Source organism: Erigeron canadensis, chromosome 1, assembly GCF_010389155.1.
Source record: "Erigeron canadensis isolate Cc75 chromosome 1, C_canadensis_v1, whole genome shotgun sequence".
In the NCBI taxonomy this organism is placed as follows: Eukaryota; Viridiplantae; Streptophyta; class Magnoliopsida; order Asterales; family Asteraceae; genus Erigeron; species Erigeron canadensis.
In genome coordinates, this window is record NC_057761.1 from 2,855,693 (window position 1) to 2,883,598 (window position 27,906).

General features: G+C 34.0%; 3 protein-coding genes across 3 annotated transcripts; 1 reads left to right on the forward strand and 2 right to left on the reverse strand.

Moving 5' to 3' along the window:
• Nucleotides 1-1,279: 1,279 nt before the first annotated feature.
• Nucleotides 1,280-3,608, reverse strand: LOC122584966. Its single transcript, XM_043757058.1, has 2 exons — nucleotides 3,460-3,608; nucleotides 1,280-2,617 (listed from the first exon to the last, which is right to left on the reverse strand). Exon 2 carries the CDS (start codon nucleotides 2,337-2,339, stop codon nucleotides 1,671-1,673), a length of 669 nt encoding a protein of 222 aa, XP_043612993.1. The 5' UTR covers nucleotides 2,340-2,617; nucleotides 3,460-3,608; the 3' UTR covers nucleotides 1,280-1,670.
• A 2,090-nt stretch (nucleotides 3,609-5,698) lies between these two features.
• On the reverse strand, nucleotides 5,699-14,453 carry LOC122585163. Its single transcript, XM_043757271.1, has 5 exons — nucleotides 14,057-14,453; nucleotides 13,893-13,930; nucleotides 9,514-9,784; nucleotides 7,210-7,496; nucleotides 5,699-6,297 (listed from the first exon to the last, which is right to left on the reverse strand). The coding sequence occupies exons 1-5, from the start codon at nucleotides 14,405-14,407 to the stop codon at nucleotides 5,856-5,858; spliced, it is 1,389 nt and encodes a 462-aa protein (XP_043613206.1). The 5' UTR covers nucleotides 14,408-14,453; the 3' UTR covers nucleotides 5,699-5,855.
• A 3,745-nt stretch (nucleotides 14,454-18,198) lies between these two features.
• LOC122589001 lies at nucleotides 18,199-19,041 on the forward strand. Its single transcript, XM_043761267.1, has one exon. The coding sequence runs from the start codon at nucleotides 18,199-18,201 to the stop codon at nucleotides 19,039-19,041; it is 843 nt and encodes a 280-aa protein (XP_043617202.1).
• The last annotated feature ends 8,865 nt before the right edge of the window (nucleotides 19,042-27,906 follow it).

Genomic DNA, 27,906 nt, shown 5'->3' on the forward strand with positions numbered 1-27,906 from the left:
GTATCCAATGTTTAGTTATTAATTTTTTTTTATTTTTTTCTTTTGAAGGGTGAATTCCGTTTTAAGCCAATGTCTTAAAAACTGGTATTTTAGTCATACGGGTGTGGAAATTTTTTTGGTCTTATCGGTATTACCGAAAATACTGGCCATACGACTATTTTAATTTGTTTTATTTTTCTTTTATGAAATTTTCCAAAACTTGTTTATATTTAACGAAATAGTCAAAATGCACTTATAATCCAGTAAAAAATAATACAAATAGATTTTTCATAACAAAATATAAGTTTAAAGCTCACAAATAACCAAAAATAGCAATAAAGTATCATAAAAACAATTTTTAAAAAAATTCAAATTTTCTTTTTTGAAAATATTGGAAATACCGCAATGGTAATACCGGAATATTCGAGTAATACCAAAAATACCAGTCGATATTTACTGCGACACGAAGCTTAAAGCAATGTTTTAAATACCGGTAAATACCGGCTGATATTTCTGGTATTACCGTTGTGGTATTCCCAATATTTTCGAAAAAGAAAATTTGAATTTTTTATAAAATTATTTTTATGATAATTTAATGCTATTTTTGGTTATTTGTGAACTTTAAACTTATATTTTGTTATGAAAAACTTATTTTGTATTATTTTTTACTGGATTATAGTGTATTTTGACTATTTTCGTTAAATTGTAACAGTTTTGGAAATTTTCATAAAAGAATAATAAAACAAATTAAAAATAGTCGTATCGGCCAGTATTTCCAGTAATACCGATAATACCAAAAATATTTCCACACCAGTATGACTAAAATACTAGTTTTTAAGACATTGACTTAAAATGAAACTCACCTTTCAAAAGAAAAAAAAATAAAAAATAAAAAAACTTAATAACTAAACATTAGGTATCATTTAAGTAATTAGGAAAAACCTTAGGTATGAAATCAGAAATATCGTGCAAACATTAAGTACTATTTAAGTAATTAAGAAACATGAAATTACATCTTTACCCCTCACGTGCAAGTCACGTGGGGGAGTTTTTAACGGACACGTGACGGCCTTAGCCTTCGGTATGGTCCGAGTGAAAATTTGCATACGTTGGGTATGATCAGCGTAATTTCGAAAGGAAAGGTATGAAACCAGTAATATGACGCAAACATTAGGTATCATTTCAGTAATTAACTCTTAAGATTATGGGGTACAAAACAACAGAATAACATGCGATATAGAAATGAATAGACTACAATAAACTATGCATGTTTAATAACTTAACTTACTAATTAACCAACTAGATCAGATAAAAATAAAGATTCATAATAAGATCCAAATGTGCATAAAGTAGATATAGATAAGCTTACAAACTTATTTCAAATTCTAGCATAAAATCATGATCAAGACGAGATATCAAACACAACATATATTCCTCGGCGATATGAGACTCTCCTTGTATTTGAAGCCCCATTCAGCTTTACTTCTTTTGATGGACACTTTAGCAGCTTACACGAGTAGTTTGATGTATCACAGATAAACATATGTCCATCCTCATCCTCATCCTCATCCTCATCCTCATCCTCATCCGTGGTTATAGACATTATAATTCTTCCGTCCTCAGTGATTTTCATATTATGAGATAAAGAGAAATAATCCGGACGTTCCAAACCTACAGTGAAAGAACACGCTTTAGTCACCAACGCCTTGTTCGCCCATTACCCACACATCGAAATTGAGAGTCTTGGCGTCGGTGTTCGTGATCAACCATAGGCATCCATGACATGTACCCAGATAACTTTGTTTATCAAAAGCTGAATTAGGTTGACCTATGAATGAAATTACCATCTTTTCCACGTCGAGTGCCAAGATCCTCGAAGAATTCATCCAATACAGATAGCCTTTTAAAAAGATACCTATATCATCATAAAGGTAACCATCTGGACTAATGAGTTCTGGCCGGCTCCATGAACGTGTTTTCAGATTCAATACCTCACACGAATCCCAACTTTTCTTCGACCTGGTAAACATTCTAAATCTAATCAGTTTCAGGTCATTCGGGGTTGCACCATGACCAAATCCATATGCATGGGCCCCACCAGGCAAAGGGAAATACGGATCTTTAAACACCTCATGTACCCCGGTAAACGGATTGTACAAGATCATATGCTCTTGCATATAGCTATTTCCGTTCTCCCACGCAATATAATCCTTGACAGCCAACAAGATAATTCCTCTGAATGTTCCCACAATCGTTACAAATCTATCATCCCAGTTTTTAATAGCCGGAAGATCCTTGAACAATGAAAATTCTACATTTGTAACTGGTCCATTACTTCCGTCTGAAATTTCGATAGACATAGGATTATACGGATGTGACGCATCTTGACTTAGAAACAGCCTTGATGATGGTCTTCACATCATAAAAGAGGGGGATCAGAAATCAGACGATTCCAATGTTTGGATACACATCTGGACTGCCCCATTGGCTTGGCTGGTAGTCGAGACAGTATATTTCGCAGGATTTCATCAGGCATATCATCAACACTAGTCATCTTAGGTTAATGTGGAAATCGATCTCCCAACAACAAATTTGCTTCGAATTCCTAGTCGCCAAGTTATTTATCTATCCGTTTAACCTGACATATATGGTAAATAACACATTACTATGTAATTAATCGAATTACTTTCATAGGCTATAATCATATTTAATTTCTATATCTGTAAACAATCTTCTGATGTACGAGAACAAGTACCCGCACGTTGTGGCGGTGAGATAGTGGTGGTGATACCTAGGTCATAGAATGTGATAGGTTATAAGAGTTGATATGTCATAGAGTATGATAGTCAAATGTCTTAGCCGTACGGGCTCCGCCCTCGGATTTAAAAATTTGTCGAAAGTATATCGAATGACATCTCTAATGAAAAAGCATGAAATTTTAAGAACACTCATAATTTATCGATGTACAGTTTTTAAGATAAAAAATTTTGAATGAATGGGAGGAATAAACGATTTATGAAGGAGAGAGAAAAAAGATATTTGGTTGAGATTTGAGGAGAGAGAAAGGGTATTATAGTTATTTTAGGTAAATATATAATAGATAGGAGGGGCATTTTGGAGAAGTACTTAAAATTAATATTGAAGATTTGTTGAAAATCTAGAAGAAATCTGCTTTATAATATAGTATAGATAATGTATCTTTAATAAAAGAGGAACTTAAAGTAAGGAGTTTTCGGGGTCAAGCAAATAAGAATTTCAATCATGTATGTAATTTAAATAAAGTCGCTCAAAATACATTAACTACTGGAAAATTAACCCACCTTCAATTCTACTCTAACGCATCTATTTAGTGTTTCCATGTATGTTTTTTTACAATTAAAATTCAATTATACATATTAAAATATATATATATATATATTATATTATATATGTATACATATAAATTAAAAAACAGAACTAAAGAACATAAAAAATTCATACCGTGGGGAAAGAAAAGGAGCTCAAAAAGCAGATGCAGGACGGCGGAAATGAGACATTTCCGGTCACATTCGCAGGAAATTAAATATCACGGTTGCCGGTATATATATATCGGCGAAATGGGGAAGAAAGGGGATTAAGATTAGGTCAGATCACTCAATGTAAATATTACTGTTAAAAAGAAAAACTGAGTGTAAATATATATTGGAAGAAGATTGGGCCTTAGTAGGCTTTTAAAATTTCTAAGTTTGGGCTTTGATATATATTCAAAAGTTGTTAAAGCTATAAATAAGTGAATAATATTTCTAAAAATAAATATAATATTGATGTTAAGTTAAATTATCTTTTTACTTTTTCATTACAAAAATAAAATTACAATTAGATAAGAAATATATTTTTAAAAAATCAATTATTTTTCTAATCAATGTTTTCTGATGTTTTCTCAGGCCACGGGCCAGTTGATTCTGTTAATGTGTTTATAGATGATCATATAGTTGACTAGGTAAGTAAAATTTCAATTTTAATGATGCTTTTATTTGTTTTATTAAATCCATTATTAAATCGCAATTGTCCGTCCTTATTATGTTTGGAGAAACAATTTGGGCATAAACATCGCATATTGAAATTGGATACGTTGGAGCGAGTATTCATCCAAAATGGTAGAGTACTACGGCAGTACTCAAGTTAGAATTATTTATAGAGTATTGATATATCCTCCAACCTCATTAGCTTAGATATCGACATTTGGAAAAATCTAAGAGATAAAACTAACAGAGAAAATTAGCCAAATCACATGTTATATTCATGTGATTTTAAAAGGATTTTTAAGCTAATATTAATGGGGATTTACCATTTCCTTTATTTAAATGAAAATAATACATCGGAATTATACGGATAGAAATAGATTGGAAACACAGACATACTTTGTTTATAAATATAAACTTAATCTTCAAAATTTCAAACCTGTAGATATTAGATATTACTTAAAAGTTCAAACATATAGATATTTAGATTAAAATGATTTTGCAACAAGAAAACAAGATTAATTTGACTTAATTTGTGATAGTTTGACCAAATTTTGACCGATTTAATTGGCAATTATGCTCAAATTGGATCCACCTACATTATGATGCCCTAAATGTTTGTCTTAGATTTCCGATGTCTATAACACTGACATCAAGTATAATGAAAAATAATTTTTCACTTTGTATTTTAACCTCCTCTAAGGTGGTTGTGACATCCTGGAGGTTCAAATCCCATAGGTATACTCATGGAGATGTAAGAAAAAGGTTATTACAACTAAAAATAATAATTATCATAATCACCTTCCTCGAGTAACCGGATGGGAGAAAACTCACCCGTTTACTCATTTGTGTATTTTTCACATTAAGATTATCTTTGGTCACTTGATCTATTAACTTTTTAGATAATCCGAATCTTCAATTTCAATTTCAAACAAAAGTATACCCACACAGGCACACGCTATACTCACAAGCATATCCTATACCGCTATACTTCAGAGTCCCGTTATGTTATACGATTATGTGATTTTGATGATTGAGTATCACATAAATATTTTCTATAACACTTAAGAAATCCAAATGGCTTATGTCTATAGTGTATTTGAACTTACAGGAAAGGCCACTGCTAACCCGGGCCTTGGAAGATGGAAACCAAGATGCCATTGTTGACTCAAGCTTACGAGACTACCAGACTAAGATGGCTAGGATGGTATCATGTGTAGCTCGTGTGTCCATCACTCAGATCACCGTTGGCTTAAGATGTATTGTATGGGATATATGTATTCTTATCGTAATTAATATATTAATTTGTTTTAATTAAGTAGTCTTGTACAACAGCATTTATAGCCTTTAGTTTCCTCAAAATCATTGAAGAAGATCAGCAGTAGACAATGGCTCACAACCATCGCCCGCTCATTCCGTCAACCTACATGGGGGTGGGCAACAGTGTTCCCGTCCGGGTTGGCTGTGCCTTCAAGGCTTCAACCAGCACCCAACGCCAACAGGCAACAGCCCAACACCCTTAGAGATTTCAACTTAAAATCCAATACAATCAATTCAGTTCAATTTTTTTTAGAGAAATTTAAACTATTCTTGAAACTAATAAATTGTACCCAATTTAAAAGACTTCAATGTCATAATTTTCTACCAACCTGTGTGATACACGCGGATAGTATTAATAATAGCCAAGAAAATTAAAAATCTATCCTTATGACATAACGTACCGTTTAATAACCCCATGGAACCAAATTACGATCATAGATGCCTTACAAAAGTTAAGGATGTAAATTTACAAGAATTACAAATATGAACAATTACTATTATCACATAACATGATAAAAATCTTTGACCTATATCTGTATGTGACAGCATCGTTCATTAGCTTAGGTTAGAATTATCAACAAACTGAACTGCATCAGATGCTACTTGTGTAATAAAATTGACTGTTGACCCAAAAAAGAGTTCCCAGAACCACAGATCCAATGCCAGAACAGATGAAAATATAAGCAAGGCCAAAGTTTGATACCGGTTTAATGGCCAGCCTGAAACTTCTGCTAGTTTCTTCAAGAAAGGTAAAGAATTGCTTGTAAGATTTCGGTTCTTGATTGACCAAGCAGTTACCCATTGAACCCGAGAAGGAACAAGGTCAAATTCGTCTTTTAACCTCCTTCCTAAATCCGGCATGTGCCCACCACCATATAGTATCGCGATCTTCTTCTGGCCATTGTTGATTGCTCTTTCGAGTGCTTCTGTTGCAGCCCTGTTTCGCTCACCAATGATGACTGATTTCTCCTCTACATCTGTCGTTACCATTGTAAAACTGAACAGAAAGATAACACCCAATCACCATAAATGCAGATTTTGATAAGAGACAAAATTTCTTTTACTCATGTCTTGAGTCTTCAAAATTCTTCACTTTTTATTTTCTTTGAATAATATATAACCATCGTGGCAAAATGAGATAAGAAGGTAATGGAACGGGTAATTTTCGTTTCAATCAATTTCTGCCAATACCCTCGCCTAGGTTGACACACAACACTTTTTGACGTCATTTAAGTAATAGTTGTTTCAAATTTAATTACATAAGTTATTCTATTCCAATAATAATTACACATTTTTTTTTGTAAGTGAGAGCTTTTAATAAAATCAGGAAACAGTTAGGTAGATGACTTTCAACATATTCAACCCTTTCCCATCCCATTTGTAGCTAGTTATATAATAAACCGTTAGAGATAACATACGTAACTGGAAAGTTTAACACTGCAAGTCAATGGGCCATCAAACAACATAGGCAAGTAGTCCTTCAAAGAAGCTAGAGTTTCTAAAATGCTATTTATGTTAACCTGAACATTTTGCACAGAGATATTGATAACCTAAAATTTCTAGAGTGTATATGATGCTTTGACTACAATATAGAGGCCTAATGGAGTTTCTTTTACACAAAACAAAAGTATATTGATCACCAGTTCATAGAAAAGGATATTCTGAAAACTGCAACAATTTCCTATTTGTAACGTGTTCTTGCAACATTTCCTTTTTAGTGAAATTCAAAGATAGAGCCACAAGTCCACAACTACCTATTATAATGGTAATGATTTGGGTCTCAATATTCTTAAATTATCTCACACAGGTAGTATATTTAGGTATTTGACAAGTACTCAGCGTTAATAATACTAGAAAATCAAGCATTGCAATTCGATATAACATCAAATAAAGATAGTAGAAGACTTACTCTGATGTTAATCTTTTTGCCAAAAAGACCTTCATTGCAGCACCAAAATCAAGCCTAGATAATGCCTCTAGTTCTGGATTATCAGTTGGCTCATCACCCACATCAGCACAAAGACTGCTAATGAAAAAAAGGCCAACAAGAGGCATAGGTAGCACACGGGAGGCCCATAATAGTTTGGATCTCCATGGACCAAGTTCTTCGGGGATTGAAGTGGCTTGTACCAATGCTTTCGTTGATTTGAGAGTCATATCTCTCGCAAATGTAAAAAGGCTCTCACCTTTTTCCATCTGGAACAGACGAAACACCTTTAGTTTATAAGGAAATAGGGATTCAACTCTTGAATCTTGATTGTAACAAGATCTCTATATATAATAGAGTTAACAATTTCGACACATTTACTTGTGAATGGGTTGATTTGGTTTGTGTTTCATCTTAAAAGGGTCGAATAAAAATTTTAGCTTAGAGGGGAATGTGTCGAACAGGTTCAAAGTTGTCCAAAGTCATTTTATTCAAAAATTTTAATCATTATCACAGCAATATTACTATAATATTCAAAGATCTTAATCATTATCACATATTCTTTATTTCCATATATACTTTTTAGGGTTTAGTGCGCCGGAATGCAACAAACTATGCCCAAAAGGTTATAGTGTGCACGAACTAACCTTTTTTTTTAGGGATAAGTACCCCAAAATGTAGCTAACTATGGCTCAATGTCTATAGTAGGAACCAACTATAATTTTTGGATATTGTATATTGGGAACTTTGTTAAAATGTACACATATGGCATACAACCGGCTAGTTGCTTGTGTGGAGTAGATTGCAAGTGTATTCACACGGTCCTCATCTACGTGGATTGCCACATCATAAATATTCTAAATACTTTCTTTTCAAGAAAATCATTTTTCAAGCCATTTCCAGAAATCCTACTTACAATTTCCAAAATCAAATCTAAGAGAATAAAAAAAAAACTCATATGCACTTAGATCGGAACACACTTACATCCAAAAACCTACCACCTAAATCCCACTTACAAACAAAACACATAGATCTTGGGAGTCGATGACGGATATTCATCTACAAGCAAATTAGCCCCAAGATATATACAATCAAACCTTTTTTTCTTGTTACTAGTCCTATGTAAATCTCCCGTTAAATACAAAAGAATGGTGTTGCATTACGTGTAAAGTGTGTAATATAGCAAGAAAAATATGAAGCGATATTAAGATCCGGCCACTTGCAAATCTGCTCCAGACCCGGATGATAATGATGTTGTTCGTTTAGGGTTGGGGTGGCCGGAAGTGGTGGTGGTGATGGCCGGAATCTGCTCCCCAAATCTATCTATTTATCGTATTTTTTTATGATGGTAAAGATTTTCCGGCCATCATCGTTTTTCCGGCCACAGTCGAAGCATCACTATCTCCAGCCACTTGTTACCTTTTCTTTCGTGGGTTTCGATTTTCATTCAAATCTTTATCAATTTTAAGCCACCATAAGACCTTGGTGGTTTTGTTTTTCCGGCCATCTTGCTTTAAATTGTTGTCGTATTCTTGTTGTAATTAATTGATTGATTGTTGTTGTTTTTTAATTTTTTATTTTTTGATCTGGTTATATATATATATATATATATGGTTGAATATGAATATGATTGTGGTTAATTATTAGATTGTATGTGGATTTGTTGATGAAGAATATGCCACATGTAAGTGGTCAAACTAATAAAAGTCAGAGTGTAACCTGTTACCTTTCTAACAGGTAACCGGTTACATCTTTTGAACATTTTTATAAGCTACCACCATACAATATACAAAGTCCTTAGTTGATTCCTACTATAGACATTTGGTCATACTTAGTTACATTTTGAGGGTACTTATCCCTTTTTTTATTGTATGCATAAACTTAATACAAAAGTTTATATCATGCAACTTTTTGTGACCGACCAATAAAAACCTTACACCTGGCCCGTTAAAAAAAAAATTACACGTGGTAGCTCATTCGGGCTGCCACGTATACACATTGCATGATTTGAACATTTTTACTAAGTTTATGCATACAATAAAAAAAACGTTAGTTCGTGCACGCTGTAACGTTTTGGGTATAGTTTGTTGCATTCCGGCGCACTAATCCCTATTTTTTAATATATATATCTGAAAATTTTGGCAGGTCAAGACAGATGCCTGTTTTGACCCGTCTAAAATGATGAGATAAAAACCCAACAGAACCCACAATTGGCCACTGTGCCAACTTACCCATCTTACTGCCTCTAATAAACAAGATCAAGTAAAAGACGGAAAGGGATTGCACCTGAAGTAGCTTGAAGGTTTCAAAGTCGAGATCGGCGTGGTACCAATTATCAGGATCGTAGTCAAGACAATCTAGTTGGAAATCAAGCATGAGTACTCTAGCCATTTGTCGTTGAATAAACCCTATAATATTAAAACCCCGAGAGCGTGAATTTGTAAGCTTTCTAGTTGCTGAAGGGTTTCTTCGATTTTCTAAACTTTCCCTGCTAGCCACCATCTCATATAGCACACAATCATATGACTGAAGTTCCTTCTGTAAGGTTTCAAAGTACCTGTTCATGACATGTTATATCATACTAGCTAGCATATCTCACTTGTTTTAACATTCACAGATGAAGTGTCGGCTAAAACCATTTCCAATGCTACATTACAATATATATTCGTGCATGTTAAGTGTTTAATCTAATCAATGGGGGCAACATGAAAACTTAAGGGATGAAATTCTCAAAACTAAATGATACCACTAAATATTTAGCATTTATAATTATTTATTGATAGATAATATTAATTTTATTATTATTAGGTAAATAATATTATTACTATAGATATATCCTATGATGTCTTTATTATTATTTAGTTACCATGCTAATCAAGCTATATAATTAGTATTTATATAGATCATTAGGGTTGTAATATGATTATGGATAAACTCAATGGAGTTCAAAGACTTTTGAGAGTACCTTGCTTCTCGAACAGCAAGATTCTTTTATTGTTTTTCTTATAGATCTTTACGAATCTATTTGGTTGGTATCATCAATTGGATACGGGGAGTAGATACTTGCATCTTCCTCTAGGTATAGAGATACTAATATGTTTTAGCATATGTAATATAGCAGACCTTGTACATAGACTTGCATAGACTTAGTTGATTGTTTTGAACACAATATCCATAGATATTAGAGTTAATTAGTTAAATGATACCAAACGTTTGCGCGATATTGCTGATTTCATACCTTTCCTTTCGAAATTACGTAGATCATACCCAAGTACCCAACGTTTTAAAAACTCCCCTTCGACCATACCTGGACCAAAATTCCGTCTTTTGACCATCAAAGTCCCGAACATGACTTGCACGTGAGGGTAGTTTCGTAATTTATCGCGTGCAGCTGCCATTCCACTTCTTTTATACCCAAAGTAATATATAATAAATAATTTATTATTTATACATACAATTAATTCAGAAACAATAAACAAGCCCAGGAAAAAAAATCTTCAAAACATACCTATATGATTTATATCTATATGACTATATAGATCAAATCTATATCTTCAAATACATGAATATTTGTATAAACAAGCTTTGTCAGTACGGGGCCACTATCACTTGTGTTTATTAGGAAAAATATATATAAGTTGAATATATATATATATATATATGAATATAAATCTCTTTATTCTCTCAATATAAATCTCTACAAATCGGTCCTTCACCAACCAATCGAGCCATGAAGCCATCACCGGTAATTACTCCTTCAACGGTCAACTACTCCATCTCCTGTCAATCAATAACTCCAACGATCTGTGAGTGGCCAATCCATCCATTACCGGTCAACTGATTACTCCTTCAACGGTCAACCACCTCATCCTAGGCCAATCGATCCTTCGCTTTGTGTACGATGTCCTTTGCTTCGGGTTAATATTGGTGATAGGGAGGTTGGATTTGGTGTATGTATGTATGGTGGTGGGGTGATGATGGTGGGGTTCCGGTGGGAGTGGGTTATGGTGTTTCCTGATGGGATTAAGGATATTCGTGGAGGGAAGGGGGTGGATTTGTGGGATGAACTTTTTATATGAATTTTGGATGAATTTTTGGGATGACAAGATTTTTGGATGAGATTTTTTTTTTTAATTTATGAATGAACATCATTTGTTTATGCATTGGATTTTTAATAGATGATGAATGTTTAATTTGTTGTTGATGGTTGATAAGAAAGGGAGATCAAAGATTGGGGGTTAGTATGTTTCTGGGGAAAAAAATTGTTATCGATGAATATGATGATAAAGAAAGCATATACATGTGAAAATGACCAAATTGCCCCTCACATGCAAGTCACATGGGGGCTTTTGATAGTCAACAAACGGAGTTTTGGTCCAGGTATGGTTAGAGTGGAGTTTTTAAAACGTTGGGTATGATCTACGTAATTTCGAAAGGAAAGGTATGAAACCAACAATATCACACAAACGTTAGGTACCAATTAAGTAATTAACTCTAGATATTATGCTTGTATGCTTTCCCATGCCTATGTCTTTTGTTTTCGACGTATATAATATCGACGCAAACCTACATTCACCCACATTCACTCCCACACACAAATTGATCGAGTTGAACCAAGGCCAACTTTTACAAGTGTTGACAGAGTTTGTAGTCCGAATCGGACTAACTCGACCCGGATGACATTCAAGTCCCGAGTTTTACAACCATGCCGCCTCTAATGGATGAATATGGGTGACTATTTGTCATCCATATATACCCGTTTACCACCGGATATAATACATATATTAGATATGTACATATACTAGATTTGTACATATACACATATACATATATGCCCATACATATTTTAAATTGCTCATCTTGTATATTTTTTGAACTAAAACTACAAATATTTGATATATTGTACTCTACTAGTAATTAATGATAATCCACTAATATATAATGCTTAACAAATACTGTCCAAGTGGATTAATAATTTTAGCTCACAATACCCTCATGGAGTATAAGCACTTTATATTGATGGCGGAATCAAAGGCTACTTGAATAAATATTTGGTTTCGAAACCAATAGACTAGTTAGATATATAGCTTATATTTATAACATCTATTCACAAAAAAATGTTTGCTTTGAAGTTAATGTCTTTCTAACAAATAAACTTTTTTATATCCAATGGATATCCATTGACCCATTTCATCCCACAGATTTCAATGTACATAAACAAAGCAAACTTAAATGGATATGGGAAGGATACGAATGATGAAAATAAATGGATATGGATGTGGATATAGATACAGATACACCTTATTCATATCCGATCCATTGCTATCGCTAATCATCACTTTAGTGAAGTAGATCCAAGTTTAGATACATAGTGCTATGGCTTGTATGTCTCTAAATTAAGTTTAAAGCATTCTATCAATGAAATTGATAAAGACCAATTTCACCAAGAAATGGGTATTCTACTTATGAAACTTTGTTTTCATTGATATATATGAACCATCTTCAAGGAGGCTTAGTGGTAAAGCATCCTACAAAAAGGTTCAAACTTTGATAGCTAAACATCTTAGGATAGCCATGTAAAGAGGCTAGAGAACCTACATCTTTATTTTGATTTGGTCTGAAAGAAATAGACGCATTTTCATTCAAGCAACAAGCAAAGGTGAGGCCGCACACATCCAAGCCAGAGGCTTGAAGTTACCAAGGTAGCATGCACACCCTTTTATACTGAAAACATGGTACTATTGACCTTACACCAATGAATTATTCTTCTAAAATCTAATCTAAACAAATCAATCATATAGACTACTGGGATATTTGGCCTAGTTTATTTAAAAAGTTTTTCAGCTTTAGGTTAACTAAGCTCCAGCTTTTTAACCAAACAACTTATGTGTTGATAGCTTTTTAACCCTTAAAAAAAGCAGCCATCCTTGAGTTACTTCCCCAAAGAAGCTCTTCACCCAAAAAGCTTACACGCTAACAAGCCCAATGCGGTTTTAGAGTATGATAAGGTAGGTTTTAGGGATCTACTTTAGAATAAAGCTGTTGGAGTAAATTACATAATTTGTACTAGGACCTACGTTGTAATGAAAGTTGATTGAATCTACTATTTGCATGACTGCATCCTTGTCGAAGCTCCATATAATCTAGTAACAAGTCAAAGCTTTTTATCCTTGAGAGGAACATTCTTTTTTCGTCTCAACTCAACAAAATTAATGATAAAGAAAACAACCCCTAAACTTTGTAAGGCTTAAAAACCTTGAATTATATTAGAACTAACAATTATGCTATCATTATTCCTATTTTGATATGTAAAGTACCCATATTCTGGTTACTATTTTTTCGGCCTTTCAAAATAAGTAAGCACTAATTAAGTACAATCTATGTAAATACAAACTTTATACTTTATTCTGTGTGTTGGGACATCTTATAAAAACACATCCATTTTAAACAAATCAATTTGATAAATACATAACTTGCACACTATGAAATAACGACAGTAACACTAATGTCGTCTTCCACGGGTTTTAGGTCGCTATGAATTAACGACCATCCTCATAAAGTATTGTTCAAGTATGGTATATTTAAATAGACGATACGATAATTTAATGGGTGATAATTTAATTTATTTATAGTAAATAAAAAGAAGAAGAAGAAAAAAGGCATACTGTTTGTCTGCAATGTGGATAGTAGAAACCAAATCAACCTAAAAAAATAATATAAAAAAAGTAATTAGTGTGTGTGTGTATAAATATACAAATATATACATACAAATATATATATATATATATAAACTGAATGAAATGAAATGAAAAGAAAAAAAAAAGGAAACCTGAAGAAAAGGGTTAAGAATAGACCAAGGGAATTTCTTGCGATAAGTAACAAGTGCAGTTTGTAACTGAGGAGGCGAATCTCCACCGTTTTTAAACCTCATGTAATCCGCAATCGAATTGTTTTCGAGAAATCGTTCAGGGGATACTCCTTTATCATCTTCTTCCAACCATTGTTGTTTTATTATTCTAATTATTCCTCTTCTTTTTTTTCTTCTGAATTTTATAAAATTGTTACTATTATTATTAGTGATGTTGTTAATTTTGGGCCTAAAATAACAGCAAGTGGAATTGCTAATTGATGTTGAAGAAGAAGTAGAAGATAATATGGAGAGACAGATACTCGAGACCATAGCTCTCTCTCCCTTTTTTTTTTTCTTTTTTTCTTTTCTTTTTTCCTGTTTATTATATGTTGATATTTTTGGTTGCCCGTTTATTACCCACTTTGCACACAAAGTAACGGGTTTCGTGTAGGTGTGTTTCACAATATTTCCTCTACGTCATTACAATTTGTTTTACTTTGATGGTATGATATGGGTCGAATTGTGTCGACTTTGTAAATAAAATATTTAAAAGTAGGTTAATACTCGTATTGCATACTTATACCGGTTTGTTCATTTAAAAGCAAGTTTTTTAAAAAAAAACCCAAAAAATTAATCTTAATCTCAATCACTTATTTCGTTTCTGTTTGTTAAAATATTTTCTTTTTTTCTTCTCCATTTGCCCCTCCGATCTCGTTCACTCTCCTCTAAAAATGATAATTGGAAGGGAACCATCTAGCCCCTTGTACCCTTTGGGTACCATGCCGCACTACCGCATATTGGCATCCTGACCAGAGAGTAGGTGGGAATAACGAATACTTCTCCTTTACCACCACCTTTATCTGTCATTGACGCCATAACCATTACCACTATCGGCCGTTGCCACAACTACCTCCACGGCTCCACCAGAGGCGGATCTGGGATTTTTGTATACAGGTGGCACGATTACAAAAGTGATAACATGAATGCGATGACTCATGGGTAGGGCAGGTAATGAGATTTTTAATGCTCCGAGACGAAACGCTTTGAAAATGTACCCATTAGGTTTTGTAAACGAACAACTTATCAATTTTTTGTAGTTTAGGACTATGTACTTAAGCTAGATGAGTCGTCCGCACATGATTTCTCATTATATAAAATCAACTTTACAACTTTGGCAGATGACTTCAAATGATAAGTTTAATGTAAACATATAAGATGCATCGTTAGTTTTTCAAAGATCTTGTCATAGTTTATTATAGTATTTTTAATTATAGGTTATGGTTAAGGCTTTTTAATTGAAGGTGACATTTTTTTAATACGTACTCACATTGTATTTTTGAAATGTAGTTAAGTTTATAATTAGAATACTTATGTTTACCATATATTAGTAATCATATAATTTTTCAAAATGATATAGAATACTTATATAAGTTAGGTGCAATATTTTTGTCATTTGATAGGAGATATGGAATTATAAGCTAGTAAATAACTGTTACATATTTATAAGGAAGATTTGAGGTATTGAATGAATGTACTCAAAAGTTAAAGGACTAAACTTTTGACATTAAACAATCATAAGGGTTTTATGAAGTAATGTAAAAAAGGCCAATGTTATTATCTTCTTCACTAGCTAAATAACCCGGGTTCAATCCGGGCATTGTAATCAAATTTTAAAACCAAAAAAATATAAAAGAATGTATGTAATTTTTCTTATCAATATATTATAACTTGATATGAAGATAGTGAATCGACTAACACAATGATATGTAAAATAAGAGTACATGTTGCGTTAACAAAGTATAAAAAGTCATTTCATAATATTTTATAAAAAAAATTAAAATTTATTTGTTTCAAATAAAATATTAGGAATTTTAAATAAGCATTAAGTGAGATTTTTTTTTTGTCAAATATGACATCATAAATGAAAGAAAAAACTTTTTAAAAAATGTGTGATCATGACACATCATAATCTTTCTAAAAATACTTTTGAAAAACAATCCTTCTTTATTATATATTAGCATTGTACCCACGCGATGCGGCGGTGGTCGTGACGGCGACGGTGTGGTGGTGGATGCGACGTCGAGTGTCGTAGATAATTCATATAAAAGTAATTGATTTAAAAGGTTAATGGAGATATTTTAGAAAAATAAAGGATTGATAGTGTAATTTAGTTATTAATGTTAAGAGAATAGTGTATGTGAAAATATTTTAAAGGGTTGTAGCCTTGTAGGTGAAAATATTACATAGGAGGACATTTTAGACATTTTCCCTCATGTTCTTCACATGAGGGGTATCCTCATTAATATAGAGTATAGATAAAGATTGTTCTCTGTAACTTTGATAATACAAAATAGAGACTCCTTCTGCCATTAATGTCCAGATTTTAAATTTATTTTGGCTTGCTTATAGTTATTCGTATAAAAACAAGGTGAACAAACTTCCATTAACCCAGAAATCAAAGATTAAATCTCAATTTAATCTTACCTAATTCAATCTTAATTGAATTAAACAATCAACCAAAATCCCCACTGTTATTCAGGTAGGATTCACACAATTAGATTACTGTGTTTTCTATTACAATGATGAATTTATGAATTTAGAGAATTATTACAGAATCCATATCGAGGGAAAATATCAATGAAAAGAGGGAAACGGGTTATGAACCCTTAGGGTTCATAACATTGTATTTATAAAGATAACTTTTAAGAAAATACAAAACTAGTCCCTCTTCTTTAAGTTTTCAGAAAAGCCATTTTTAGCCCCTTTACACAGCAAAAGTTCATCTGCAGTCCTTAAGTCCTATCCATGAACAAATTATCCTGCACAAATTCTAATCATACAATAAGCAACAATTTAAGGAAGAATAAGATTACAACACATCTTTTAACATCCCCACTTAATCTTATTCTCCAACAAATTAACCAACTTCATTTTTTGACAAAAAATACTATGAGACTTTGTATCCAATCCTTTGGTCAAGATATTAGGTATATTATCAGTTGACTCAATTTTCTCAACTTTAATGACCCCTGTCAACATCTTTTCTCTCACAAAATGGAGATCAATTTCTAGATGCTTAGTTCTTTCATGGAAAACAGGATTTGAAAACACTTTTATGGCAGATATATTATCATGAAACACTTTAACACGAAGTACATTAGTAACTTGTAAATCCTGTAAAATTTTTACTATCCAAATTACTTCACAAGTAACAGCAGCTAAAGCTCTATATTCACCTTCAGTAGGAGATTTTGAAACAGTGTTTTGTTTTTTACTTTTCCAAGAAACTAATGAACCACAGAAAAAAAACACAATAATTTGTAACAGATCTCCTACTAGCAATGCATTTACCCCAATCAGAATCATCATATGCTTCAAGAGTCAAAGAAGACGACTTAAGTATAGAAATACCTTTACCAGGAGCACCTTTTAGATATCTCATAACTCTGAGTGCAACTTTGAGGTGTGAAGCTAAAGGTTTATGCATAAATTGACTCAAGCAATGTACAGTATAAGCAATATCTGGCCTTGTATGAGTTAAATAAATCAACTTACCTATAAGCTTTTGATAATTTGTAATATTATCTAAGATAGGATCAGAACTACTTTCTTCACTAGAAAGTAGCACATTAGGGGGAGAGGAGTGGTCATTGGCATGCCCAACGACATGGCATGCCACCGAGGGAACACCGACGCCATTAAGCCGGCATGGTAGCGGCATGGACTCCAACGGGCTAAAAGCCATGCACGGGTTGAAACTTTCGAACGTTAGGGGGGTGCGTTTGTGGTGGGGTCCGCCCACTTTTTAACCGTTGAACACTATTTAAAAAAAAAAATTCTCCTACCTCTTTATCTATATATACACTTCATTTTTAACCCAAAAAATCACCAAACAAAACCATATCTTCACACTTTCACCCAAAAAAACACCACACTACCAAAAAATTGATTCCTCTTCCTCATCTTCTTCATTTTGTGTTCCCCCGAATTTAGACGATTCGTCTACGGGGAGTACTTTTTAGTTTTTTAACCAAGTGTACGCCGAGCTTGAAAATACCGACACCTCTACTGACACTCGTAGGTATATTGATCGAGAGTGGGAAGAAGCTCACGCGATACTAATGCGTGACTACTTCATTGAAGACTCAAAGTTTGACGAACCATTTTTTTGTCATTATTTTCGCATGAGCAAGAGGTTGTTTTTGAAGATTGTTGGTGATATTGAAGCTAACTTTAGTTACTTTCAAGAGGGGTACGACGCACTGGGTAAAAAAAGTTGCTGCGCTCTTCAAAAGTGCACATTGGCGATCAAGCAACTGTCTACGGGTGAACCTTCAGACACATATGACGAGTATTTATGTATGGCTGCTAGAACGGGACGCAAGACCATGGAGTACTTTTGTGATGCGGTCGTCAATTTGTATCAAAAGGAGTTCTTACGTAGGCCGGCATCTCATGACATTGCTCTCATCACACAAGCTCATGAAGAAAGACACCACATTCCAGGAATGCTTGGTAGTCTTGATTGTACACACATCGAATGGAGGATGTGCCATAAATGCTTAAAAGGGCAATACACGAGGGGTGATCACAAGGTACCTACTATTATGATTGAATGTGTTGCTTCTTATGACTTGTGGATTTGGCATTCGTTTTTCGGTCCCGCTGGATCGAACAACGATGTCAATGTTTTGCAGCAGTCGCCGTTGTTTCAAAACGAGTGTAATGGATCCGCGCCAAACAGTTCATTTAGCGTAAATGGACATGATTACAAGCGCGGTTACTACCTTACCGATGGAATCTATCCTAGGTGGGCTGCGTTTGTTAAAGCTTATCCTCATCCAGTGGAACAAGATGAAAAGAAATTTAAAAGACTACAAGAGGCTGCAAGAAAGGATGTTGAGCGCGTGTTTAGTGTTCTCAAGGGAAAATGGAAGATCTTGGACCGTCCCCTCTGGCTATAGACAAAGGAGAAGATCAAAAAAGTCGTCGCTGCGTGTACTATACTACACAACATGATCATCAAAGACAACGAGTGGGCAATATCACCGGTTCATATTATGGATCCACCGGTGCCAAGAGTTTATAACCCGGAAGCAAACCGGGAGATAATGGACGAGAACGTGCATCATCGGCTCCGATATGATCTCACGGTGCATGTATCGGCTTTAGACTTATCATTCCTTGACGATCCAGTGATGCAGCCACCATCAGTCGCGAGTTTGATTTAGTTGTCTTCATTATCATGTAGAATTTTAGTTTCGTTTTATGTTGTTATGTACTTTTTAATTTTATGTTTGTGTAATGTTTAGTTTAATTTGAATGAAATATTTTAAGTTTTTATTAAAAAAGAAAGTGTTTAATTAAATTAAATTAAAAAGAAAATTTTTTTTTTTGAGGGATGAGAAAGTCATGAATGCCATTAAAAATGATTGGGGGGGATAGTTGGGAGGGTTGAAAAGGAAAATTGAGTTGGAGGTATTTGATTGGTGGAATTTGGGAGGGATGGTAATTTGGGAGGCATGACTCCTCCCCCCCTTAGGATCTAAAGGCACATAAATTGGCTTTCCTGCAAGTAAACTGAACTCTTCAAGAAGGTCTAAACAATATTTTCTTTTATTCAAACAAACCCCATTAGGAGTTTTAATAATCCCAAATCTTTAATTAGAAACTGAGTTTTTAAATAAGTTTTGAAATTCTCAATTTCCTGCTCATCATTACCACTAACAATAATATCATCCACATACACAAGTAGAGCAATAAACACTTTACCAGAATATTTTGTAAACAAAGAATAATCACTTTTACTTTGAACAAAACCATTTTAATTAAAGCCTCAGTTAATTTTGCATTCCGTTGCCTAAGTGCTTGCTTTAAGCCATATAATGATTTATTAAGCTTAGAAACTCTTTTATCATTAATATCACAAAAACCTTCGGGAGGTTTCATATTCACAATTTCATCAAGATCACCATATAGGAAAGCATTATTAATAGTTAATTGATATAAATTCCAATCATTTTGAACTGCAATATTGATTAAACATCTAACAGTCACAATTTTGATCACAGGAGAGAATGTTTCATCAAAGTCAACACCTCCTCTTTGACTATAACCTTTAGCCACTAGTCTAGCCTTATATCTTTCTATTTCACCATTTTACTTATATTTGATTTTATAAATCCATTTACAACCTATGGGTGTTCTATCTTTACGTAATTCAGTTAATTCCCAAGTATTGTTTCTATGTAAAACCTCTATCTCATTATTCATAGCATCTACCCATTCAGTGTGTTTACAAGCTTCACTGTACCTTTGAGGTTCAGTGCTTTTATTAAGCATAGAGATAAAGGAAAAACAAACACTGGGCAGAATAACAAACAAACTTTTCAAGACCATACTTAATACTAGAATTAACAACAAAATCTTTATACTTTCTTGGAAAAACAGAAATTCTATTAGATCTTCTCAAAGATTGATTATCAACATTGTCAATATTTAAAACTTGATTGTCAACTTGATTATTTAAATCATCACCATTATTTTCAAATAATTGGTCATTATTTTGAAATAAATGATTATCTAAACCATCTATACTATCCTCATGTGTTGCAGTTGTTACACTTTCATTGGTAATGTCACTATGAACACTGCCAGAATGAGAGGAACTCTTGCCATCACAATCAGTTGTCCCACTATCTCTCTCTTCATCATAGGGTGCTTTAGGATACTCATTATCATTAAAGAAATTTAAAAAATCATTTTCAGAAGGTCTGATTAAATCAGTTTTTTGTTTTAAAGGAAAAACATGCTCAAAGAATTTAACATCTCTTGAAACAAAAATTGAGTTATCATTATAACCCTTTTTTGAAAATGAGTAACCTAACAAGATACTTTTGGTAGTTCTACTAGAAGTTTTATCATTATTACTTAAATTTTTTGAAAAACAAAGACAACCAAAAGTTTTCAAATGAGAGAGATTTGGTAACTGGTTAAAGATCAATTCATAAGGGGTCTTTCCATTAAGCACATAGGATGGTAATCTGTTGATCAAGTAAGTAGCAGTTAGAATGCATTCAGTCCACAAATTAAGAGGGAGTCCCCCTGAAACAAAGAGATCTAGCTACATTCAAAAGATGTCTATGTTTTCTTTCAACCACTCCATTTAGTTGAGGAGTATAAACATTTGAAGTTTGATGAATAATACCATTTGTTTCAACAAAGGTATTAAACTTAGAATTCAAAAACTCTGTACCATTATCACTTCTCAAAGTTTTAATGGTAGTTTTAAACTGATTTTTAATCAAGTCAAAAAACACAGTTACATTTTCTAGAACTTCATTTTTAGATTTTAGTAGATAAACCCAAACTGCTCTTGAATAATCATCTATAATGGTTAAAAAATACTTATAGCCACCCCTTCCAGTAACCTTGTAAGGTCCCCAAACATTTAAGGGCACAAGTTGACCAAGAAAGGTATATTTATGATCACTTATAAGAAATGAAATTCTTGTTTGTTTAGCTTCAAAACAAATATCACATACAGTTTCACTTTCATGTTTAAAGTTAAGCAAAGACTGCATTTTATTCAGAACATCATTAGAAGGGTGACCAAGTCAAGCATGCCACACAGATTTAGACACATTGCAAGTAACAAGTCTAGGCATACCTTTAAACATTCATGAATATAGTATAAACCACCCTGTTGTTTACCAGTTCCCAGAACTTTCATTGCATTTAAACCCTGAGTCATAACATAGCACAAAGACTCATCAAAAGCATTAAGCAATTTACTATGCTTGGCAACCTTATGTACTGAAAGTAACTTAACACAATATTCAGGAACAACAAGTACATCGTATAAGGTTAAATAGTCAGTTAACTGTAAATTTCCAATCTTCTTAATATAAGCAAAAGTTCCATTAGGATGTCTGAATTTGATTTTTAAAGCAGATATGTCAATAAGATCAACTAAACCATCTTCAGTATAAGTTATATGATGATTTGCTCCTGAATCATTAATCCAACTTTGATTTTTAGATTGTTGTTTCAGATTAGCATTAGAACAAAGAAATCTATCAAAGTTTTCATTAAAGATTCTACTATTGTTTTATATCACACTTGCCATATTAGCATTCACATTTTGAGAAGTATCACCATTATCTTTCAGCAAATTCATAATTCTGGTTAACTGCTCATCAGAAAAAGAAGGAGTAGAAGAAGAAGCAGCAGAATTACTAGCAACTTTTCTGTTGTTAGAACCTATAAACCTTTTTTTACCAAAATCTGGAGGATATCCTATAACCTTGAAACATTTATCAATAGCATGTCCATTCAAAACCACAATTCTCACACACTATAGAAGAACCTTTGTTTTTATTCTAAGAAGTACTACCTTTAAAATTTTTAGAGAAAGCATTGTTATTTGGAAAACCTCTTGTAGAATTTACTTTTGACACAACAGCAGAAGACTGTGTTTTACTAGTAGAAGAAATACCTCTATGAGATTCATTTCTAGACAAGATAGAATAAGCAGTTTTAAGAACAGGTAAAGGTTCTTTAGTTAGAATTGTACTTCTTACATTCATATATATATATATCATGACCCATCAAAAATTGCATAAGTTTCATTAACTGAGTATGTTTAGCAAAATCAGAAGTAGCATGACAAGTACATCTGATGTGCGAAATCTAGCTTTAAATTTATAAACACGATTTACCGAAACATTGACTACTACACACTCACAGGCAGTGTACCTGATCGCATGCAGTATAGTTAAAACTGGTAAGCCGAGATCGTTCGCAAGGACTTAAATAAGCAATTGTAAACATTAAATGATTCAAGTAAAATATGGGGGGTTTTGTGGCCGAGTTGCCACGTTGCAAGTAGTTAGTTTGAAAAGTTAGTAATCCCAAAGGATTAATCGAAAGAGAAGTTTGTTGTTGAAAACAATTGATTTCGCTTGACAGAATGTTAGGATTGCACTTTTGATGAAGTTCAAATTCATTTTAGTGATTAAATGACCGAGACTCAAATTAATCGCCAACCCCGTACCCGTCAAGTTAACAACTTATTCGACTCTCTTGTATAAACTAGTTTCATTATTAAGACTGGTACCCCGAGACGCCTTTTTATAACTTCTCTAGTTTAACAATGGTTTTGGTCATTTCAGATAACAATTTTGCCTATCGATTGTACCCAACCGTCAACCCGTTAATTCTTATCAAATATCGATTACCCTCTACCGTACCCGTCATAGAACCAATTGCTTCTAACTAAGCAATCAAAATAACTTATACCCAAATCCTAGTCGTCACTAAGCAATGAATACAAATTATCCGCAATCAATAGTTGAATGACAAAGAATTAATAGATTAAGATCACGACAAAACGTTAAATCAAATCACTTGTATTAATAAATATTGTGCAATCCCTACATAATGTCTCACTCCATCAAGATGGATGAAAAGGCGATTAGCCACTCATATTACATATGAAATAACAAATCAAAACGAAAGAATTCATTGTTACCGATTACAAAGGATTGAAAAACGAATAACGAAATGATTCCGAACGAGTCTTTGATCTTTCAAATTGATGAAAAATAAGATAAACCCTAGAAAAAGCTCTTAAAATCGTCTGGAAAGTGAAAGATAGGTTTTTGGAATGTTTTTGCAGCTATTTATATGATGCAGAAAAGTGGACAGATTCGGCGCCCAGGTGCGTCGCACATAGCAAAGTGCGTCGCACCTCGGCCTTTGACTTTATTGACTTTGACTTCGTTGACTGATCTCTTATCGCCTATAGAGAATGTGCGTCGCACACTGACTGGACTGTGAAGCACTTATTTCCACGACAAGCAAAACGGCGACGCACCTTATGGAGTGCGTCGCACTCTGGCGTTGACCTTCTTTGACCAGCTTGACTTCTTTAATTCTTCATTCACGAGCCACATGAAACATCCGTAAACACCCATTTTGCTCCAGAAACTTCGTTTTCTGCAAAATATCGCTTAGGTACCTGTTTTTCACCTGAAACACTAACAAATACCATAAACGCACCAAATGTTTACGAAAATGACTCGTAAACCTCACTAATCGATACTTTAAGCTATAGGAAATGGGCATAAAATACGACATATCAAATCCCCCCACACTTAAGCTTTGCTTGTCCTCAAGCAAATCCAGACTGAAAACAAATCAAACCTTGGTATTTTATGGAACCACATTTCAGTTATCAAAAAGAAGGTCAACCATAATCAAAAATATAAATAAATGGTTAGGCAGTTTTAATCTTAAATGCAAACCGGAATGTTTGACAATATTTGACTGATATGCAAGCCTCAATAACACGACTAAGCACAAATGAAACGAACAAGTGATATCTCGCTCATCCTACTCCAACTAACTTTTTCTTGGGGTTGAATATTCGAATAATCACTCAATAGCCAAGTCGTGATGCATAATCTTTTAACCATAGGCTTGTACAAGGATCATTCCTAAGTCGCCAAGGCGCATGGGCCCTATAACGTCTATCAGCAGAGGACTTTACGGGTTGTAACATTTTTAGGCTAAACAGGGCATTTAAACAAGGTATGGGTATTTGGGTAACAAGTGGTGTTAACAAAGATCTAACACAACATTTAACAAAGTTGCACATATAGTCTAGTCCAAAACAAACCCATGTCATTAGTTGCCAACGGTCCACATCCCAAAAAGTTCCCCATCAAACAACTTATCAACCAAATCTAACCAATGTTGACTTCAATCAAACTTGCCAACTTCAAACAATCTAACATATACGTATTAAACTTCAGCACAGTTTGTTGGTTATAATAACGACCAACTTACATGAAATGATTTGACAAAAAGGAGAAATACCAACTGACAGCCCAAGCTCATTTTTTTTCTTTTTCTGATTTTCAATTCTTTTATTCTTTTTATTCATTTTTTTTTGTGAGCTACTTTTACTCTGACTAATTGGTATTCTCTTACATAATCTAAGAAACAGTGACAAATCATCTCAAAAGATGCTAAGATGAACAATTTAGACTTTATCCAAGAACCATGACGAAATCAAACTACCCCCATAAGATGAGAATATCCCGTCCCGACATAATAAGGCAAAACCCAAACCATCCAAACTAGCAAAGGCAACCAATGACCCACCAGGATTTCGACTATCGGTATGGTGAGGAATGGTTTATATTTAGGTGGATTTGATTAACAAAGAACAGGCTAGTGACAACATGTTTTCTATTGTTTCTTGCACTAAAAAGGAGTGCAACATACGGGTTTCCAACGGGTGGTTCACTAACCGTTGCAGTTAGCTACTAAGCACATTACAAAACATGTACATAACAGATTTTTACTAAACAAAGGGTGAATAAACAAAGAATAAAGGTTTTATCCTAAATTAGCCTCTTCATCATATAGCAAAACAACGGAACGATCAACAAGGATAAGTTCTAGAATCAACGCAATCACCGGCACACTCATAGCAAATGCAATATCCCAGAAATGGAAAACCAACCTCAAACTTGCACATCATAGTTCAGAGCTCTAAAAGAGACCCTTACTTCCGGATAAATCCAAAAGCCTATGAGAGGGACAAATTTACAAGGCTAATAGTTCCAAAACTGTAACACCTATCATATCTAGCAATGAATCAATCAATATCACAATTTTGGTGTTTTGGTGCTATAAGCATGCTAGCAATGTTATTAATCCAGAAGGGATGCCACGTTAATCAGTCAAAACACATTCCACATATTAAAAGTATTACCAAGGTGTAGTTACATTGCTCATTTATATCTATAATTAGGTGACAAAAGCAATTAACTATGAGGACAAACATGCAAAAATCTTCAAAAATTCAAAAATTTCCCGACTTTTTCCTATTTACCTCCCCCCCCCCCCACTTGAGTTGGACAATGTCCTCAATGTCCAAGAAACTAAGCCAAATAAGGGAAATAGGATAAAGTAAACTAAAAAAAACAAAATAAGAACAAGAAAACTTGCCAGGTACATGTGGTGTTCCATGCGCGAATGATGCCAACAAGAATAATGAGCGCTGAACTTACTGCCAGCATATGTATATGACACCCTTGCTATCACACATGAACACAAACAAAGCCAACATAATAATAATAATTGTTAAGCATGCAACATTCAAACCTAATTATTCTACGGAAATGGAAAGAAAATACGATGTCTCATCACCCCGTAGGATGGATACATAACAACCAAATCAAAATTAAAAGTACGGAAAATGAAATTGTTCAAACAAATCATACAAGCCATCAAAAACAGCAACTGACGGCATCTCATTCTTCAACCTGCACAGAAACTCACTGAGGTGGAGGGTGAGGTGGGTAGTGTTGGTAGCCAGGAAGGTTACCATAGTCAAAGAAAGAACCAACTACCCATTCTGCATAAGTCTGCTCAGAAGCTCCTGACTGGGTCACGTCCATGCCAGCATAAGTACCTGTATAAGAACCAAATCGGACCGGCATATCCGGTCCTAGTGCCCCTGGATCGTGACGGGGAGGCTCCTCGACCACATGCTCGGGAGGAAAGTAAAAACCTCCACCGACTCTCTGATGCGGGATGAACATGGCAGGTGGATGGTAGTCGGGAAGATCAACGGGTGGGCTAAAGTCCTGCCCTCTCAACTGTGCCTCCCACATGGGCTGGTAACGGCGCGAGTCATATACCACTCTACAAAGCCCAGAACCCATCATCGTCATATCTCCCCCAACCTGCTCTCTGAAACTGTCCATGCGGGTGTGAAATGATTGCTGAGATTCAAACATCCGATCCACAACAGACTAAAGAGAGGTGAAGTCAAAACCTGCAGAAGAAGAAGAAGAAGCTCCTGCAGTAGAAGTAGCACGACGCTTAGGGCGTCTAACCAGTTCTTCCTCCGCTGCATCCTCCATTTCTTCATCATCCTCATCATCCCCTTCTTCACCCTCAGGGGCATCATCACCAAAATCAATCAAAGAGTACAAATCTCTGTGGGACTGTTTCTTCAACCAACCAAAACGCTTCAAGTCAGCGTACTCAAACTCCTTCATTAGCTTCCAGTTCAAGTTGTAGACCGCATTTGCCCTGTCGTTCTCACATCCGAGAAACTTAACCAATCTTGTAATGTAGTGACTGTTAGAAATCCAAAAATAGTGATACATTGTAATTTAAGTTATGGACTTACTTGTTGTTAAGTCATGTGTTGATGTTTTCTAAGGTTGAGAGGCTAATTGTGATAATTAGCATAGTTGATTTGTTTAGACTATAAATAGCCTTCAATTCCTTAGAAATCATAACATTGGCATAACTCTTAATACTGATCATATCAATAACACACTTTTGATCCCAATTCTTTCTCAACACACACACAAACACCAAGAACACACACACACTAACCAAACACCATTGTTGATGTGAATTCGAGTGATAAAATCGTGTTGTTACATTTAGTATCAGAGCAAAACATCTTTTTGATCTCGATCCATAACTGAATTCAATCACATTTCATGAAAAATCACCTTTAATTCTATTTTTTTTTCTGTTTCTGTTCGTTTTTTTTTCTCTATGAAAATCCAAAAATTAACCTCTCAAATCACATAAAATCAAAAATGTTTGTTCACCGTTCGATTCCTCATAGTTAATAACATAATCCTCTCAAGTTTCGTATTCTAATTCGATCTGGATCCAAAGTTCAGATTTTGAGTTTTTGGCGCTAAAATTTGGGATTTGATTCTGTTGTGTTATAAGCTAAATAGTGTTAATCGGATCATTGCTAAGGTGAAAACAAACTGTTTGCAAGT

Excerpts from the sequence above, each read along its gene's own strand:
- LOC122584966 (XM_043757058.1), bottom strand. The coding sequence starts at position 2,339 with ATGTCTATCGAAATTTCAGACGGAAGTAATGGACCAGTTACAAATGTA.
- LOC122585163 (XM_043757271.1), bottom strand. The coding sequence starts at position 14,407 with ATGGTCTCGAGTATCTGTCTCTCCATATTATCTTCTACTTCTTCTTCA. Across the intron at positions 13,931-14,056 it reads TTCTTAACCCTTTTCTTCAG|GTTGATTTGGTTTCTACTAT; the intron begins GTTTCCTTTTTT and ends TTATTTTTTTAG. Across the intron at positions 6,298-7,209 it reads GCAAAAAGATTAACATCAGA|TTTTACAATGGTAACGACAG; the intron begins GTAAGTCTTCTA and ends CTTTCTGTTCAG.
- LOC122589001 (XM_043761267.1), top strand. The coding sequence starts at position 18,199 with ATGCGTGACTACTTCATTGAAGACTCAAAGTTTGACGAACCATTTTTT.